This window comes from Equus caballus, chromosome 13 (assembly GCF_041296265.1).
Source record: "Equus caballus isolate H_3958 breed thoroughbred chromosome 13, TB-T2T, whole genome shotgun sequence".
NCBI lineage: Eukaryota > Metazoa > Chordata > Mammalia > Perissodactyla > Equidae > Equus > Equus caballus.
This window is the reverse complement of record NC_091696.1, coordinates 31,703,011-31,721,834: the sequence shown is the minus strand read 5'-3', so window position 1 is coordinate 31,721,834 and position 18,824 is coordinate 31,703,011. Positions and strand designations below refer to the sequence as shown.

General features: G+C 58.5%; 2 protein-coding genes across 9 annotated transcripts in view; one reads left to right on the top strand and one right to left on the bottom strand.

Moving 5' to 3' along the window:
* The window catches only part of IL21R (interleukin 21 receptor), a 35,175-nt gene extending 28,007 nt beyond the window's left edge, over nt 1-7,168 (top strand). For all 8 annotated transcript variants that reach the window (XM_005598826.4, XM_070230871.1, XM_070230869.1 and 5 more), the window contains 5 exons: nt 902-1,047; nt 2,072-2,249; nt 2,706-2,805; nt 3,899-3,983; nt 5,708-7,168. In XM_005598826.4, coding sequence (XP_005598883.2) covers nt 902-1,047; nt 2,072-2,249; nt 2,706-2,805; nt 3,899-3,983; nt 5,708-6,460 — 1,262 coding nt within the window. In that variant the 3' untranslated portion in view covers nt 6,461-7,168. The remainder of the gene's footprint in view (nt 1-901; nt 1,048-2,071; nt 2,250-2,705; nt 2,806-3,898; nt 3,984-5,707) is intronic.
* Nucleotides 7,169-12,679: 5,511 nt separating this feature from the next.
* GTF3C1 (general transcription factor IIIC subunit 1) overlaps nt 12,680-18,824 on the bottom strand; it is a 79,613-nt gene continuing 73,468 nt past the window's right edge. Inside the window, exons 34-37 of the mRNA XM_023616077.2 lie at nt 16,642-17,176; nt 15,941-15,992; nt 14,794-14,986; nt 12,680-13,820 (exon numbers count right to left, since the gene is read on the bottom strand). Of these exons, the coding sequence (XP_023471845.2) occupies nt 13,608-13,820; nt 14,794-14,986; nt 15,941-15,992; nt 16,642-17,176 (993 nt within the window). The 3' untranslated portion in view covers nt 12,680-13,607. The remainder of the gene's footprint in view (nt 13,821-14,793; nt 14,987-15,940; nt 15,993-16,641; nt 17,177-18,824) is intronic.

The window sequence follows — 18,824 nt, the reverse complement described above, 5'->3', positions numbered from 1 at the left end:
CTGTGCTAACCCAGTGCTGTCGCTTGGTTCCCTGACGTTACCTCCTTCTGCTACTCAGTTTGGTCCCTGGGAATTTTCACCCTACAGGAGAGGGAATGAAAGCACATTACGTGCTGTGTCCCGCTCAAGTTCATAAACACATGTGGGATGGAGCAGAACAAGCAGTTTTGACCTTAGCCTGGGGGACACCCCGAGGGCGTGATATTGTGGCCCAGATCTGGCTCTTGCTCTTTCCAGAAGATGTCTGTGATGGGAGAACAGTCGCACGAAACTCGCAGGCCACCGCAGGGTCAAACTGCTCAGTGCAGGGCAGCCCCGTGGGCACTCAGTAGTGGTACCTTTCACATTAATGAATGATAATTTGTCAGCCTTAACACTAATTAGAGTCTTTTGACTTCTCTGAGAAGCTGGAGTTAAAAGAACGTGATGCCATCACTTAGAACAGAAGCATAAAACAAGAGGGTCTGGCCACAGGTTGCTTAGAAAGTGCCTGGATTAGTGGCTAACTTTAATGTTAGAGCGATTTCCCGCAATAATCTGGATTTCCAGGTTGTGGGGTTTTCCCTGGCCGCCCTGCTCTGCGTTCCCACCCGGCCTGACTCGTGGCGTCCCCTTCAGACTGGGAGGGCTCTTGTTTCCTCAGTCCCCAGGCCGGCTTCACCCCCTTCTATCACCTGCCGGCCCCTGAGGCACAGCCCCAGTCTAGTCCAGATCTCTCATTTCTCAGATGAGTAAACTGAGGCACAGAGACACGGGCTGCTTTGCCCAAAGTCACTGGGGTTGCTAGTCCTGGGCTCGGCCACGGCCGGTCAGGCAACGGGGAACGTCTTCCCGTCACCATCTCCTTCTCAGCTGCTGCCGAATCTCACCTCGTTTCGTCTTTCTGGCTTTTTCTTTTAAGTCAAGCCATCTCCCCCTTTCAACGTGACCGTGACCTTCTCGGGACTTTACAACATCTCCTGGAGCTCCAGTTACGATTCCTACGGGCTGCAGGGCAAGCTTCAGTACGAGCTGCAGTACAAGATGCGGGGAGATCCCTGGGCTCTGGTGAGGCGCGTGGGCAGCAGGGGGGTGGGCAGTGGCCAGCATCCGGGAGCAGGAGAGCTCTGAGAGAGGTCAGTTTGTCATTCACAGCCCAGAGTGCAAACCAAGGACGCTCCAAGACGGAAGCGCTCCCAGGCCAGCTCACTGGGTGCTGCCCACTCCTCCTTTCTCCATGGGTGGGAGATCCCTTAGCATGCTTTCCTTCCTGTCCCTGTTTCCTCCCGTCAGCATGCCAGCGAGGAAGGGATTGGCGCCTCCCCAAGGTGCCATCTTGAGTCTAGTACAGTCACAGTAGACAAAGTTTCAGAAACAAGCAATCTGGAACCTTCCCACTTTGTTTAGAATGGCCATAGTTGAAGAGTTCCAGAGTTGTCCATAGCTAAGGAAGCCTGGTGTTAAAGGGACCATTGTTTCAAACATGAAGGCTTCTGGAGGTGTCCTTTGTTTAGAGTGTTGGAGAGTTCCAGAATGGCCGACTATTTAGAACAGTCTCAACTGTTCTAGAAGTATCCATCCTTTAGAATGGTCACAGATGAAGATTTTCCTAAGTGCCATTGTGTAGACTGCCCCAGTGGAAGACTTCAGAGGCATCTGTTGCTATGGCCTGTGGTTGAAGGCTTCCAGAAATGCCCCTCTATTGAGAATGCCCCCTGGTGGAGAATTGCAGACGTGTCCACTGTCTGGAATGCCGCCAGTTAAAGATCCTGTGGAGAGTCCATTGCTGCTCCTGGGACCCTCCCAGGCCCAGCGGGGGGCCCCTGCCAGGACTGTGAGTGTGCGATTTGGGATAAGAGAGAAACAGAACAAGGCCCTGCATTGCAGGCGAGGCCGAGGCAGTGCCCATGGCTCTGTGCTGCCCACTCTGGGCTGGCCAGGACTCAGGCCTGGGCCGGATTCTGGTGGAGGGAGCAGAGACTGCAGGAGAAACTCAGTCCCGTTCCTAGGGGCTGGTGAAGGGGGGGTTCTACTGGAGGCAGAAGCTGGCCTGGTTGATCCTGACGCTACGCATTGTCCCCTGTGCTGGCAGAGGCCACAGAAAAGGCTGATCTCGGTGGACTCGAGAAGCGTCTCCCTCGTTCCCTTGGAGTTCCGCGGAGACTCGAGCTACGAGCTGCAGGTGCGGGCAGGGCCCCAGCCTGGCTCCTCCTTTGAGGGGACGTGGAGCGAGTGGAGTGAGCCAGTCATCTTTCAGACACAGCCAGAAGGTAGGGGTGAACCTGCGTGGACTCCCCACTGCTTGTACCAAGTCTTGTCCTGGTCCAGCGGCCCTGAGCCCTGAGATTTCTGGTAGGGCTGGAAGGTTTCTGCTCAGTCTGCGTCCCCAGTTGTAGCCAGCCCATGCCATTTCTGGAGCCCCTGCTGGCCAGGCCCTGCATTGGGTGCCAGCTTCTTCTCCTGGCAAGGCATCCGATCCTCCTAATAACTCTGTCAAGTGGGAATCATTACCCCATTTTGCAGGTGAAAAAATGGAGGCTCAGAGAGATGAAGTCACTTGCCTGGGGCGGGGTGGGAGCAGGATTTGAACCCAGGTCCATCTCACTTCAAGGCGCCTGCAGCCTTCTCCCTCCCGGGCACCCCCAGGCCCACGCCCGCCGCCCTCGCTCCCTGTGGCTCCTCGTGGAGGCCGGTTCCGCGTGACCTGGTGTTTGCTTCATTCCCAGGGAGCAAGGGAGGCTGGCACTCTGACCTGCTGTACCTCCTCCTGGTCCTCGTGCCCCCCATCCTTGTCTTCTTAGGCCTGAAGATCCACCTGCCTTGGAGGTGAGGACAGGGATTCAGGGAGGCAGGGAGGGGGTCCGCCTGAGCCACAGCCCCTGTGTGACCCGCCCAGGGCTGGGGGACACAGCCGTCATCATGACAGTGACAGTGACGGTGACAGTGATGATAACAGCTCCCGCTTACTGCCTGCTGGGCACCGTGCAGAGCTCTCACTTCACCCCCACAGCAGCCCTAGGAGCTTGATGCACAGCCATTACCTCCATTTAACAAATGGGGAAACTGAGGCACAGAGCCATCAAGGAACTCACCCAAAGTCACTCAGCTGTGAGATGAAGGAGGTGGACTTTGAAGCCTGTGCTCTTCACAATGACCGGCTGTGATGGAGTCCAGAGAGCTTTAAGCTTTGAGTCCCGAGGGGCACGAGGGGCCACCAGGTGGGGGTGCGGGGTTGGTGGGCTACCTCCCCATCCCCTCTTATTCAGCCGGAGGTTTTGCCTCTATCTGTCTATATGCTGGGTTTCTTCTGAACATTGCCACTGAGAGAAAGGGTGCTGCTGATTGAAAACACAATGTGGCCTCCGCTGGCCTTTGTGAGTGCCGCTGGCTGAGGCCGGAATGGCAGCTGCCATGTGCTGAGCCCCCTAGGTGGCAGACGCTGGGCAGGGGCTCTGCATCCCCGGGCCATCTTGTTCTTCATCCAGAGACAGACAAGGACGGAGGCAGAGAAGCGTGAGGGGAGAGGACGGTGCTGACACAAGGATACATGGAGTGCCCTGGCGCCGGGCACCGGTTCTCACACTGACCTGCCCACAGCCCTTTGGGGCTGGCTCTCTGCCCATCCCCGGTTGTAGAGGAGGAAGTCGAGGCTCAGAAGGGGCAGCATTTGCCCAGCACAGAACAGGCTGCCAAGCCCTTAGACCCCATGACCCTTCAGGAACCTGCGGGAGAGCCTGGCGGCTCCCATCTTACAGACGCGGAAACTGAGGCCCAGAGTGGGGAGTGGGGTGGAAGGGAGGTATCGCCTGGATCTTGGGAGGTGCTGAGTCTTCTGCAGGACAAAGCTGGGGAGCCTCCCAGGGGAGAGCAGGCTGCCCTCTGGGAGGTGTGGCGGCTCACCTCCTTTCTGCCCTCGCAGGCTGTGGAAGAAGGTCTGGGTACAGGTGCCCAGCCCAGAGCGGTTCTTTCAGCCCCTGTACATGGGCCACAGCGGAGACTTCAAGGTGAGTGCCCCCACCCGGTGACGAGCCCCTCCGAGCCTCTTACCCTCTCCGGGAGCCTCGCTCCACCCTCACATCAGGGCCCCAGCCCCTCCCTGCAGCCCAGAGCCCCCAGGTCCCAGCCAGTCCGGGACCCGCCCTCAGTCTCTGCACAGGAAATAATTCCCATGGGGCAGGATGGCATGAGAATCAGACAAGATCACGCAGCACTTCTCGACCCGAGAAGCTGGACTCAGGGAGGGGAGAGCCAGGCGGCCCCTTGAGCCAGACTGGCCTCCTTAGAAGCCCTGAGATGGGGGCAGAGACGGAGTGGGTTCTGGGAAGGGCGCGGCCCCATCTGCAAAATACGCCGACTCCCTGCCGCGTCCAGCCAGGGCCACCGCCTGCTGTCACCACGGGGTTCTCTGTGCCCGACACCCACCCAGCGGCAGGAGGGGCCGCCGCAGAGAGGGTGTGGCGACGGCCAGGAAGGCCAGCCCACCTGCTCCAGCAGAGCCTGGAAGTCAGGAAACGTGGACTAGAGCGCTGATGGAGCTCCTGCTGCCTGCCTGGTGCCCAGCTGAGCGCCCTCTGCCCCTCTGCCCCTTTCGTCCTCCCAGCGGCCCCTGCGGGCTGGGCGCTCATTGCCCCAGGGTACCCATGAGGAGACGAGGCTCAGAGCAGGGAAGTGGCTTTAGTGGGGCAGAGGAGGAGTCTGGACTCCAGGGCACATGGGAAGGACCCTTTCCTTTTTCCTCTGCACCTTCCCTGAAGCTCAAATACCATGTCTATTTTGGTTCATTTTACCAATGCTCACGTGGCATTTGCTGTATACCAGACACTCTGCCAGGAGCTTCCCAGATATTAACTCATTTAGTTTAAGTACTCCGTGGAGTGGGTACTATTAGCAGGCCTATTTTACAGATAAGGAAACTGAGGCATAGAGAGGGTAAGTAACTGGCTTAAGGCCACACGGCTGAGATGTGACTTCAAATCTGTGGTGGTGGCCACGTCAGGGTTCTGAGACGAGCGTGCCAAGGAAGATAGGCTCAAAACCAGGAGAGTCTTGTCCTCAGGGAGTTTCTCTGCCCGTTGGATGGAGACCTGCAGGACCCCTGGCAGCTGAGGGCACGAGATCCTCAAGGCTTGGGGGCCGCTGCCTCAGTCTGTCATCAGCCCGCGTCCCAGGCACGCAGAGGTTTTTCCAGGTGGCTTCCTATTCATTTTGCTGATCAACACTGACAGGGCACCTCCTGCGTCCCAGGCACTGTGGGGTTTCCTGGGATCCAGGTGTGATCAGGAGAATTGGGCCTTTTGCCCTGGCCGAGTGTCTCCTCTAGTGCCACACGAACAGGAGAATGCCGGGTTTCAAGAAACATCCTGGAGGACATAAAACAGGGGACCAGGTGGGGATTGGTCACTCAGACCTCAGGCCCCCCCCGCCCCCAGTGTCCCCACAACTCAGCAGTCTTGTCCCCTGCACCCACACAGACCCCAGGCCATGGAGCCACCGATTATCTGAGCTGGCAGGCTACTGAGGGCAGTGGCTCCTTGCTACAGGTGGGGAAACTGAGGCCCAGAGAGGCAGGGACAGTGGTGGGGACCGTCACTGGTCCCCCATCTCTCTTTATCTTCTGGTGTCTTTCTCGCTTGCAGTCTCTTTGTCTTGTGCCTCTATCTCTGTGTCTGTTTATATCCCGCCCAGCCCTGTGTCTAATCTGTGACTCTCTCCCTTTTCACTCTCACAGAAATGGGTGGGCACGCCCATCACCCCCGCCAGCCTGGAGCTGGGACTCTGGGCTGCGGGGACACCCTCGTCCCTGGAGGTGTACAGCTGCTGCCCACCACAGAGTGTGCCCAAGGGGCGGGAGCCCACGTCGCTGCCGGAGCTGGCAGACCTGGTAGAAGCCGACGGAGTGCAGGAGCCAGGCTCCTGGGGCCCGGCCCCCTCCATGGCCAGCAGCTTGGGCGGTTCAACTTACAGCCAGGAGAGGGACCGACCATACGGCCTGGTATCCATCGACACGGTGACCGTGGTGGACACAGAGGGGACGTGCGCCTGGCCCTGCACCTGTGGGGACGATGGCTACCCAGCCCTGAACCTGGACACCAGCCTGGAGCCTGGCCCAGGCACCGAGGACCCGCTCTTGAGCACGGGGGCCACAGTCCTGTCCTGCGGCTGTGTCTCGGCCGGTGGTCCTGCCGGGCTGGGGGGCAGCCTCCTTGACAGGCTAAAGCTGCCCCTTGAAGATGAGGCAGGTTGGGTCCCAGGGTCGCCCTGGGGTGGCGGGCGGCGAGAGGTGTCCGACAGCGAGGCGGGCTCGCCCCCGGCCGGCCTGGACATGGACACGTTCGACAGCGGCTTCGCGGGCTCCGACTGCGGCAGCCCTGTGGACTGTGACTTCACCAGCCCCAGGGATGAGGGGCCCCCCCGCAGCTACCTCCGCCAGTGGGTGGTCACGGCCCCTTCTCCTGAAGGACTCGGACCCCAGGCCAGCTAGTGAGGCTGACTGGCTGTCCCGAGCCGGTCGTGCCCCTGGGCTGTGCTGTGCAGGGGCCTGCAGGCTTTGGTCTCCGGACGGGGCCCCTGAGCCCCGTGTTGACAGTGTGCATGTGGGACTCAGGCACACGCTGGCATGTCTGCGTGTGTGAGCAGCGCACTGCCTATGGACATGGAGCATGCCCGTGGTTATGCCACGTGCCCAAGGCCACACGTGGGTCTGTGCCTGTGTGAACTCCCATGTACACAGATGTGAGCGGCACGCACCCCTGTGTTCACACAACGACACCCTCCTCCCTTCCAGGCACATGGGATGACCCCAGGTCACGTGCTACCCACGGCCCAGGGCACTGCCCGTGACAGACACCAAGCCCAGCCCTCCAGGTCCTGTGGCTCCAGGAGCTGCAAGAAGCCCATACTGTTCCTTATCACCTTTCAGGGGCAGGAGAAAGGGACGAAGTGAGCCCTTGGTGACCCTGGGTGTGGAAAGATTTGGGGGGGCCCACGGACCTAGGTCTGAATCTTGACTGTGACACCTCCTGGCTGTGCCCCTGTGGGCAAGTCGCTTCCCCACTCTGGGCTGGGATTTCCTGTCTGGACAATGGGGATGGCATGACCTACCTCGGGGGAGAAATCGGCGAGGTCATCCACGCACAGCGTGCAGCCCAGAGCAGACCCTCAATAAACATCAGCTTCCTTCCTTCTGTGACCAGGCCAGAGACTTGTGCTGGAGGTGGGTGGGGGCGAGAAACCAGCCACAGCGTGGGCGCCCGTGGGCCATCCCGCCCTAGAGGGACACTTGGGGGGTTTCCGGGCTTAAAATCAGTCAGCCTTACCTCTTAGAGATGGCCCCCACCAACCAAGATTTCTTTTTCTGGCTCCTGCTGCCCATGTTTTAATTCCCTTTATGTCCCTAAGAAATATTTATGAGCACAAGTATGTGCTGGGCACTGTGCCGGTGCTACGGACACAGAGGGGAGCTCGACGCCCGCGCGAGCCTGCCCTTGGCAGCCATGGGAGGTGGGGCAGACAGGAGTGGGCAGTAATGACACAGCCCGCCCGTTCCCCTGGCCTCTTGTTTACTCGTCCTGGGAAATTAGGAGGAAGTCAGGTTCTCGTTGATGATTTCTCAGACCTGCTGAAATGTGAACTAAGAAGCTGAGAAAATACTTCTTGGTGACGTTTTGAAAGCACCTTTCTGAAACAGCAGTTTTGGACAGGAGCTAGATATAAATGCTACGTATCACCTATGACTCATACTTTTTTTTTTCTTGAGAAAATAGATGGTTTCCCCCAAGCATATTCACCCTTAGAGGCGGCTTTCCCAAGACCACCAAGCAGGGTTAAGGTGGCAGAGTCTGCTCAGAGCCGCGGGCGTCCCCAGGCGGCCTGGGAGCCCTGGGCCCTGCCGTCCTGCCTAGCGGCCAGGCTCTGGCTTGTCTCTTCTCCTGGACAGAAGTCAGTCCCGCTGAAAGCTTCTCTGTGGCTCTCTGTAAAATGGGGTGGCTGGGCGGGGTGGCTGAGAGAACACACGAGACCTCAGTGCAGAATGGTTTTCATAGCGGGACTGTGAGCTGGGATCAGGGTGTGTGAGGCGGGGATGGGAGCATGAGTGTGAAACCACAGCTCCTGCACCTGTGAGCTGCCCCACCCGCCCCCACCATCACCCTGGAGACACTTGGGCCAAGGTGTGCTGTGGTTTTCACACCCTCTTGGGGGCAACAGTTTCCAGGTTCCAGCCGCCATCTGGGCCCCGGGTTCCCGGGGAAGCAGCTGAGCTCTCCTGCACACAGAGCTCTGTGCTGGGGTGGGGGAGGGGACACCCGGGAGACTGACGCCAGGCCGGGGGTGCTGGCTGGGGGCTCCGGCCTGGGCCAGGCACGGCTCTTCACTGGCTCTGTCTCTGAAGGGGCTCAGCTCATAAGCGTGGGCACAAGATGGGGACGAGAACTGACCCATCAGGGAGCATGGATGAGTAGGAGGCAGGAGGATGGGTGATGGGTGGCCAGTGGGTCCATCGGTGGGGGGATGGATGGATAAGTGACAGGTCTGAAGGAAGAACAGTTGGATGGATGGAGATAAGCAGAAGCTGGAGACAAAGGTGACAGATCAAGCATGAGCTCCACGGAGGCAACGACTGCAGTTTGGTCACTGCTTTGTCCCTAGTCTGGCACGGAGCAGGCACTCAGGAAAGCCTGACCGTAGCGTCTGCTTATTTCCATGGTGTGAATACCTCCACCACGGCCAATTCCAAGCCATCAACTTGACTCTAAACATGGAATTGGGAAGAGATGCACACAACTGACTCTCCTAGCTGGTAGGAGCCAGCTGTAGCAAACCACTGACGGGAGCAGGAGGGGAGGGGAGCAGACTCCAGGGAGGAGGCGGTGTTTATCGGACTTTGAAAAAGGAATAGGAGTTGTTAGGTGCACCAGCCATTCAGGCAGAAGGAAGAGCCTGAGCAAAGACCTGGAGGTGTGACCAAGCCCTGAGCCCCCGGAGGTGGGGAAGGTGGTTCCTTGTCACCCAAAGTCCAGGCCAGAATTGCTAAGGACCCTCTCTTCAGAGGCAGGAGGATTGACAGCAACCCGCGTCTCTGATTGCCACATTCTGCTCCTGGCCCAGCCATTTTCCATCTGCAGGCTCTAGAGGGGCAGGGATATCCATTTGATAAATGAAGTGAAGGTGCAGAAGGGGCCGGTGACTTTCCTGAAGTCATACAGTGGGTTAAAGATCAGTTAGAACTTGAACTCTGGTCTCCTGATCCCAAGTCCAGCCCTTCCTCACCTTGCTTTGCTGGAAGGTCAAGAGGTAAGAAACTCTTAGCAAACACCTGTGGGTGTCTTTTGCTTCTGCCCATGTAGCATCCTTGTGGGAGTGGCTGACACCAGCTCTAGGAGGGGCTACGTGACGCAGGCCTGGCCACCAGAGCATTCCATCCCTCTGCCACAGTACTGGTTCCTGGACAGACACGTGACCCAAGCTGGTCCATGTGCACTTCCTGCAGAGATTGCTCAGCTGTAGGGATGGACTAGGCCAGCAGCTGCTGGGGGCACCAGGAAGGAACAGTTTGCTTGCAATGAGGCCAACACACAGGAAAGCAGAGCTGGGAGATGGAGACATATTCCTGGCCATATCTCTTGAGCTCCTGGATCCAGCCATGCCTGAAACTACATTCCTTTTGGACTTTTGAGGTACGTAAGTATGGAAGTCATTATGCTGTTCATCAAATATTTGCAACTCTTGGCCTTCTGGTAAGAAGGCCTTCCGGCAGGATTGCACTCGCTGACCCCTTTGTGGTCAGATGGGGCCACATGACCTGGACTGGCTAAAGAGTTGTGAGCAGAAGTGGTAGTCTCACTTCTGGAGTAGAGCGTCTGACTGACAGTTGTGATGCTCTAGAGCATTGCTCCTCTCTGCCATGGTGACCAGTCATGTGGGAGATGTGGAGCAGAGCTTGCAGTTCACCTGTGACGGACAAGTATTGTGAGCAAGAAATAAATCCTGTTCTAACCCGCTGAGATTAGGGAGCGAGTGTTACCACAGCATAACCCCGCCTGGCCCGATTGAATCAATGAGCGGTAAGCTTCCCCTTTTTGCTTAAGGGGGTTTGAGATGGGTTTCTGTCACTTGCAGTAGAAAGCGCCCTGGCATATTCTCATCTCATCCCTGCATTGAGGACTCTCCTCCCATCCTAAGGAAGGACCACATCCTAAGCGACCAGAGCATGAGGCTCCACCACTTCTCATGAATGACCCAGGGCAAGCGGCTCCCTCTCGCTGAGCCCCAGTTTCCTCTTTTGTAAAGCGGGGGCAGGATCAGCCTCTGGGTTCACTCCAGGAATGAAAAGAGAGGACGAGGACAGGAACATCAGATGTGCGTTTGCTGCTGCTTCTGTCTGCACCTTGACCGGCCTCCGGGTCAGTGAGGTCCCAGCCCTTCCCCAGTCTCCTCCCCAGAGTTCCGAGTGCTTCCATGCAGGATGCCCTGAAGCTCACGTCATCCTCTGCCAGGATTTAAAGAACCCGAGAACTCCAGCATCCCGGCCATTCCCCATCAGTCACCACGAGGCCTCCGCCTGGGTGCTGTCTGGGTGTCGCCGCCGACGATCTCCTTTGGGGGGGGAGGGGGAGGGTGCAGATTGGACCCAGCCCTTCACTTACCCCTGGGAAACGGAGGACTGGAGGGGAGTGACTTGCCCAGAGTCACCCAGAGTCTGTGCACCCCGCTCTGCCTCCTGGGCTCCTTTTGGCCTCCTGCTGGAGGGGAGCCTCTTCTCCGCTCCCATCAGGGGACAGTTTGCCTGGGCTGGCCGCGGGCACCGTGGGCAGCACAGCCCCTCACAGTCCACCCGGGGTGCAGCCGCCCCAGAGGCACCTTCCGAGACGAGACGCAGGAGCGGCCTCCCCAGGGAAGGGGAGGGTAGCACGCGCACTGCCCCTCTAGAGGGGCTGTTCCACCGAGAGTGGAGGAGGGAGGAGTCCAAACTCGCACGGGGAGGGAACTGGGAGAGGGCTCAGCTGCAGCCAAGAAACGTCCACACACGAAGGGAAAACGAGGGTCAAGTCTTGCTCAGATGTCACCTTCTTGGCAGGACCTGCCCGGGGCCCTTGCTCGAAAATGCACCCCACTCCCCTAGTCTGATCTGTCCACATTTACTACGCTCTAGCGCATGCCTCCTCCTCGTTTACCATATTCGCTGTCTATCCCACTAGCGCGGGGATTTTGTCTGCTTTACTCGCTGTGACGTCTCAGAGCCTAGAACAGCACCCGGCCCACAGCAGCTGCCCAACAATATAAATGAGTCAATCAGTCATCGGTGCATGAATGAAGTAATCGATCGATGGCAGAGTCGTGACTGACACAGCAGCAAGCAGAGAGGAGGGAGGGGACGGAGCCCAGGAGGGAACCGTCGGCCTCCAGGCCTGGAAATGCCACAGAAGGGGACATGAAGATGCCGCCAGGGGTCTCCCCGGAAGTCTGCGAATGGAGCAGGAGACCCTCCCCGACTGCTCACACCACAGGGCAGCTGGCAGTCTTCCCCACCCCTGCTGGCAACACACTGGAGGGCTTTGCTTTTAAAAACCGATGGGCCCAGAGAAGAAACCTTTGCATTCTGCGATTCAGGGGATCTCCCCGCATAATGCTGGCTTCCTACCCCGAAGCAAACCCCATGCCTGCAAAGCCCAGTCGAGGGGAGGGGTCTGAGGCTACGCAGTCTAAGGTGGAACGCCAGCAGATCCACTTACTAGCTTCCAACCTGCGGACACCATTTGACCTCCTGTGCCTCAGTCCCCTCATAGATGAAACGGGTGTACCGGTCAGACACACCTCCGAGAGTTGCTGTGAGACCGGGAGTTCATTTGTGGGAAGAACCAAGAACAGCGTCTGGCAGGTTGCAGGCACTTAGAAAATGTTATCACCCCCCCAAGCCAGTAAGCTTTTACTGATCTCAGCCTTACACGAGGACGGACAATGAGCTACAGACCCCTGGAGACGGAGATGAACCGTAGGAAACAGAGATGTTGGTGCCACCTGCTGGTGAGCACTGGCCCGTGGCTGAGGCAGCAGCTGAGGGCGGCGCCCTCCCACCTTGCTCTCTGGGGACTCCACTTGATCTGCCAGGCACTGTGTCAGGGGGCTGATGCAGCTGGCTCCAACAATCCTCACAGCAACCCTCTGCGGTGGGAACGTGGTGACGAGGGCATGGGGTGGGGCAGTGGTGACCGGGGGGGCCTTGTTCCACGCTTAAGACACAGGCAGTGTCGTCAGATCTCCCCATTTTTCAAGAGTAGAAATTCAGATTTAAAAAACAATACGAAACCTCCAGTTTTTAAAAAATGTTGGCAACTAATTAAAAAAAAAAGGAAACGTTGTGCATTAAAGAGAACTTCCAAGGACCACATGCATGCTACAGGCCTGTGACTGCTGTAACCTGCTGGCATGGCAGGGGTCTTGCTGACCGGCCGGAGGCCTGGCGCTGGGCTGGGCACTGCGTGACAGCCCCGCACGAGCTCCCCATCAAGGGCCAGCATGGCCAGCTGAGGAGGAGGGGCTGTCAAGGCAGAGTGGGCGGGGGGGCCGCACCTGGCAGCAGGCTCAGCCATGGCACCTCCCTCCTCCTTCGGTTTTACTGGGGACCATCGCTGGCTGTCCTGCAGCTGAAAACAAGGAATCTCCTTGTGGATCAAAGATTCTTTAGGAAACACACAAAACGAAATGCATTTTATTTCACTTTAATTAAAAAATAAATAAATACATGCCAGGGGATTTTTTTTTTTTTTTAATGAGAAAAGAGGCTGAAAGAACAAAACCAACCAACCCCCCATCTACAGGACTCCTGGTTTCTAGCCAGCTGGAGGCCTGTCAGGCTCAAAAGGGGGCCTGCAGGCTCCTCTCTGGGGGCTGAGTCCCAGCCTCAGGGGTCAGACGTCCCGCCTGGAGAGGAATGAGTCTCTGCTGAGGCCCCTGGCTGTGGGGCACGCAGCCTCCATTCTGCGACATGTCCCCCACCAGGCCCTGCACTCAGGCGCACTTGGGCTTTCTGGGGAGCCAGGAGACGCTGCTGTGGTGGCTGGAACCTGGAATGTGAGGTGTGCACAGATCGTGCAAACCCCAGAGCTGGACCCCTCACTGGCTAACAATGACAGTGCTGGGCGGGCAGCTCTGTCGCCACACGGCATCCACACCAAGAACCTACATCTTGGGCAAGCTCACTAGGGCCTCTCAAACTCACCCGAACCCAAGTTCCAGAGAGAAGGGCCAGCAGCCCCTGAGAGCGGGCAAAGCGCCTGCAGCAATGGCCGAGAGGCCCTGGCGAGAGAGGAAGAGAGCGGCTGGGGACCCGTCTCCCTGCAGCTGCTCCCCACGGCTCCCAGTGCGACAAAGCAGGGTCCTCAGGGACAGCCGGGAAGAGCCTGGGAGCAGGCGGGCTGGTGGCTCTCTTCCCAGAGTCCCAGGCAGGGAAACCACAGTCGGGCCGGGGGGGTTGACACAGTCCTGTCCCTGGGCAGCGGGTGGGCTGCAGGGCCCTGAGTCGTGGCCTCTCGGCTGCAGCACATGTGTGGGTGAGCCCCGCCTCCAGCTCGCTCCCTCTGCAGGAGCCAGCGGCGGGAAAGGGAGGGTCGTGCTGACCACACACATGGGCCTCATAAGTGGACCCACTTGTTCCAGTTGACCTCGTGGGGGAAGACGCGGCCCAGCCGCAGGGTGCAGTCCAGCGTGGGCTCATAGAACACCGTGGTGCTCTCGCTCGGGCTGGAGGGCGCCTCTGCCTCTTCGGCCGCGGGCTTGGAGAAGAGCGAGACAGCCGCAGGCTTTCTCAGCACGCGCTTTCTAATGCAGCCGAGGAACTCCAGGCCCTGCGGACACCAGAGACGCACAGCTCAACAGGTCGTTTATGGACCATGCCCTCTGTGCCGGGAGCTGCTTCCCAGGACAAGGGACACCCAAACTTGGCCTTGGGAGATAAGCAGGAACTTACTGGGAAGGTTTGGGCAAAAGCCCAGGGCAGGAGAGAGAACAGCACGGCCAGCATTTGCACAGCCGTACAGTGTCAAGCAGGGGTCGCAAATGGGCTCCCCCTGGGCCAAAGCCGGTTTCCAGATGGGGTTCTGTTTGGCCCATACATGCTTTAAAGTTCTGGAAATTCCACACTGAACTTCAAGTTTCCAGCCTCTATCGGGCGCTGGAGCCCCCGGGCACACTGGGCAGCGGGAGCGCAGGGCAGCAATCAGGCCGAGCTGGGAGGCTGTGGGCATGTCTCCAGCTCTCCTGGTCACCTATGAGGGTGCTCGCTCATTTGCTGGCCTGGCCCTGTGGGCTTGTGACCCCTGGTCTGGAAAAAAGTGTCAGAGACAAGACCCTGGGAGGGATGGCCTGGGGCAGGAACCCAGGGCAGGGGTCGGGGGCTGCAGGAAGCTGAGGCAGAACAGCGTGGAGAACCAGGGCTGGTGGCCAACTGTGCTAAAGAGCAGAGAGGCCAGATGCGGGAGGATGGAAAACAGGCGTAGGACTCCTTGGCTGGGTGTAGCTGCCCCAGACGGCAATGGGGCAGACCTCTCTCTGCAGGGCTGGGAAGGAAGGTGACGTAAGTAATATGGAGGGACACCTGGCTCTTCTGAGGAGCCTGGCTCTCTATGAGGAGGCCGGTGAGCTAACCTCTGCGCCTGCTGCACCCCCAGTGGGTGGAGCCTGCGTGCAGCGTCCATTCCCTAGAACTCATCGGTGCGCCCAGCACCCCCAGCCCCCTGAGACTCAAGCCTAGGAAGAGGGAGTGCCTTGGGGAGACAGGGAGGCGGTGCGGAGCTCTCCGCGAGCCCAGCCCAGTCGCACCTGGAGCAGCTCGAGCACGGCGATGGGCTGCAGGACGCCCTGATAGTGCTGCAGCAGGCAGCTCTCGGGCACGCCGGGCCTGGTCATGATGTGGTACAGCACGGCCTCCATCATGCCCTTGCACACCGGTGTGTTCAGGTGGCCGTCCACGATGCGCCACGGGCGGCCGATGAAGCAGATGCTCTCGCAGTCCCTGCAGGGGCGGGCAGACAGTGGAACGGGGAGACAGCTGGCTCACATGTGGCCTCCGCTCCACAGACAGGACACGGAGGCTCGGGGAGGCCCGGTGTGCCTGGCCAAGGTCACAGGGCTGGGGACCATCTACCTTCTGCTCTTCGACCTCCCCTTCCCCTCCCACATGGATGGAGGGGTCCCAACCCTGGGGCTCAGGAGCACTGGCTGAAGAAAGCTGTGACGCGGGGACCTGCTCAGACTCAGCATGACCAAGGCTGTGAGGAGCCAGTGGCCCCTACATCACCCCACACTGGCAAGGGAGGGAGAAGGCCGTAACTTCTGGATTTACCAGCTCTACCAGGGACCCTGGCCCAGTGGTTGCCCCCAGCCACAGGCCAAACCCCCAGAGGTCTCTGCAGAAGCTCTCCTCTTCTGTCATATGTAGGTGTTCCAGACACACTTTCCTCAGAACAAAGGTTTCTGCTAAAAACTACACCAGTGACCACAAAGGGCCCAGGCGTGGCACAGGCCCTGGACTAGCTGGGCCCTGGCTCTGACGGCCGTGACTGGGCCCTGGGAGGGCTACATCTGAGCTGGAAGCACACGGGCCCGCCAAGCTGCAGGCAGTGGGCGCACACAGGAGGCACCCTCAACAGAAAGGCCTCTGTGAAACCCACCGTTCCAGACAGACCTGGGCACTGCAGAGTCTGGTGCTTCTGGCCCCCGTTCACTACATGCAAGGAGCACCTGCCTGGTCCCCTCAGTGAGTGGCACAACCAAACACTCCCACACACTTCCAAGTGCCCCTGGCTGAGAACACTGTGCTGGGCAAACCATCCAATACTGCCTCTCCTGTGAAAGGTCTTCACATAATCATAACATAATTAACCCTGGGTCCCTTTTGGAAAGCCTGAGGACAAGCTCCCCATGCTCAGCAGCCCCCAGGCCTCCTGAATGCGAACCCCACACTCACCTTTCCTGTGCTGCTTGGGAGAGGCTGCCGGCCACAGACTTCTCTGCAAAACCTAACAGAAGAGGGAAAGGATATAAGAGACTTTAAAAAGGGGAAGCCCACCTCTTCCTCTCCCACTCATTCGACAAGTACTTCTGGGCCCTGGGGATAAAGGAGTGGACAAGGACAGCAATCCCATTCCTTGTGGAGCTTCCATCCTCGAGGGGCAGGGCCATGGAGGCCAAAGCCAGCACACCCAGAACACACCCAGAACAAAGTCGGGACGGACTGCAGCATGCAAGTGTGGGGCGCTTGTTCCAGGGCCCCAAGGAACCCCCACAGCAGGGGGAGCCAGTGAGCAGCTCATCTTCCACCCAGAAGCCCTGAGAACAGAGCGCGTCTGCCAGTCCCGACACAGGTGCGACTCCTCCCATTCCTGCCACTGCTTCCTTTCCCCCGGTATGCCAGCCAGTGGTCTCTAAGAGCACCGCTAGCATCTGCACTTGCAACCGCAGATCTGCTCAGCTGTGTCTGATGCCTTCTGCCCTCCACTGGAGATGCTAAATGTAAACCGGCCAGATCTACCCTTCAAGGTTGAGGCTACCAAGATGGTTGATGGCCCCTTCCGTGGCCAGTGGCAGGTTCCCAGTCTCAGAGGAAGGTGTGGGGCCAATCAGGCCCAAGGACAGAGAGTGGGCAGAGTGGGGGACAAGATTCTGTACCTCTGGGGTCTTCAGAGCCCTCTGGAAGCTGGGCCTGACAGCTCAGCTGCTCTTGGCCTGGGGAGCTGGGGACTCCGAGGCCCTCTTGGTCTTCTTGCCCAGCCTCCGATGCTCCTGGGGAAGGCTCCCTTGCACCTGTGTCTTCAGGAGCTATGGGCAGAGCAGGTGCGTGGGTTTCTGCCCCCTTTGCTGCTCTGGGCTCAGGACTGGGGGCCAAGCGCACATCCTGGAGTGTGGGCCTCTTTGCGGGGGGCTTCTGGGTACCCTCTGAGTTGGCCCCCCAACTCTGCCTGGCCGCATCAGTGCTGGCATGCCTCTTGGTGCTCCGGGGGCCCTGGGGAGGTGGTGCCTGCCTCTCAGAGGGGCCGTCCTTGCTGGAAGGCCCCTCCAAGGGTCTAGCCTGGTGGGTGCCGGCATCGTCCTCTCTGCGTTTTAGCTGCACTGAGTGCAGGAGCCAAGGCTGGGCAGAGGCCATGGTCACCAGGCGAACAGTGTTGCTGCCGACTTCCAGCACCTGGTTTTGCTCCAAGAGGTCCTAGAAAAAGCAGGAGACACACTGGGTCTGCGTGGGACCCCAGGAGCGTCGGGGTTTGCTTCCCCCACCTGATGCATTTAAGTGTCCTGAGCAAGTGGCAAGCCCAGCTCTGTCAGGATGGAAAACTCGAGGACGAGGCCTGGCTTCCAGCCCTGAGTGGGCCACCTGCTAGCCACGTGGCCTGGGGTAGTCCTGTCCCCCTCTGGGCTCAGTTTGCCTCCATGTAAAACATGTCAGATGTGTAAACTCCTTGGAACCACAGCTGTGCCCTCGAAGCTGATGTGACTTCATCAATCTCCTGCCCAGTAAGCGTCCTCCCACAGCACTCAACACCCCAGTGCTATCAAGTCCTTCCGCAAAAGCCATCGTTATTCCCACACGAGGTACAATAACTCCTCTCAGATTCCTACCACACCCTGCTTCCCGTGTCCGTGTTCTTATCCAGGAACTGCACCAACTCTGGTGGCACAGGGGTTCACCATTATTTTTCTATTTTTACACTAAAAAGTCCACAAATTGGGGCCGGCCCGGTGGCGCAGTGGTTAAGTGTGCATGTTCCACTTCGACGGTCCGTGGTTCACCGGTTCGGATCCCGGGTGCGGACATGGCACTGCTTGGCAAGCCATGCTGTGGTAGGCGTCCCACATATAAAGTAGAGGAAGATAGGCACGGATGTTAGCTCAGGGCCAGTCTTCCTCAGCAAAAAGAGGGGGATTGGCAGCAGATGTTAGCTCAGGGCTAATCTTCCTTAAAAAAAAAAAAATTATGGGGCTGGCCCAGTGGTGCAGTGGTTAAGTGTGCATGTTTCACTTCGGTGGCCCGGGGTTCACTGGTTCAGATCCCGGGTGCGGACATGGCACCGTGTGGCACGCCATGCTGTGGTAGGCATCCCATGTATAAAGTAGAGGAAGATGGGCACGGACGTTAGCTCAGGGCCAGCCTTCCTCAACAAAAAGAGGAGAATTGGTAGATGTTAGCTCAGGGCTAATCTTCCTTGGAAAAAATAAATTAATTAATTAAAAATTAAAAATTAAAAACTAACTAAATAAATAAAACCCACAAGTCAGGGTTCAAGGAAATCACCTGCAACCAGGACTCACAGCCAGATTGTGTGGGTGTGGGGAGGGTTTGCTGTGGGCACTCGCCTTCTGGGGCTCTGGGCAGAGCACCTGAGAACAGAGGGAGCTGCTGGACCCATCACCTCTTGACTGTCAGTGGGCTCTGCGGCCTGGGCTCGACCACTGCGGCCTGGGGAATGTTCCCATCCGTCTGAGGCTCAGCTTGCCTCCCAGGGCTCCAGTCGCACCAAGAGTTTTATGAACCATCAAACACCGTGTGAATGATAGTCATCACCCCCAGTGACTTCCTGCCCTTGTAAGAACTCGTCTGACAATGACAAACACTGGCTTCCATTCTCCTCCTCCCCCACCAATACTGCAAGACAGCGTCTCCACGACATCACCGACAACTGATACGCATCCTACCGCCTCCAACAACTGACTCGCAGGAGGGCAGGCCAGCTCCCAAGGAGCTCAATTTAAAGGTCTGTTGTTACATTCTTCAGATTCCAGAGTCACCGAAACAGATGCCCAGGCAGGTGAAGCAGTGAGTGAAGGGGCGGGGCAGCCCTACTCGGCTCCAGCCCATT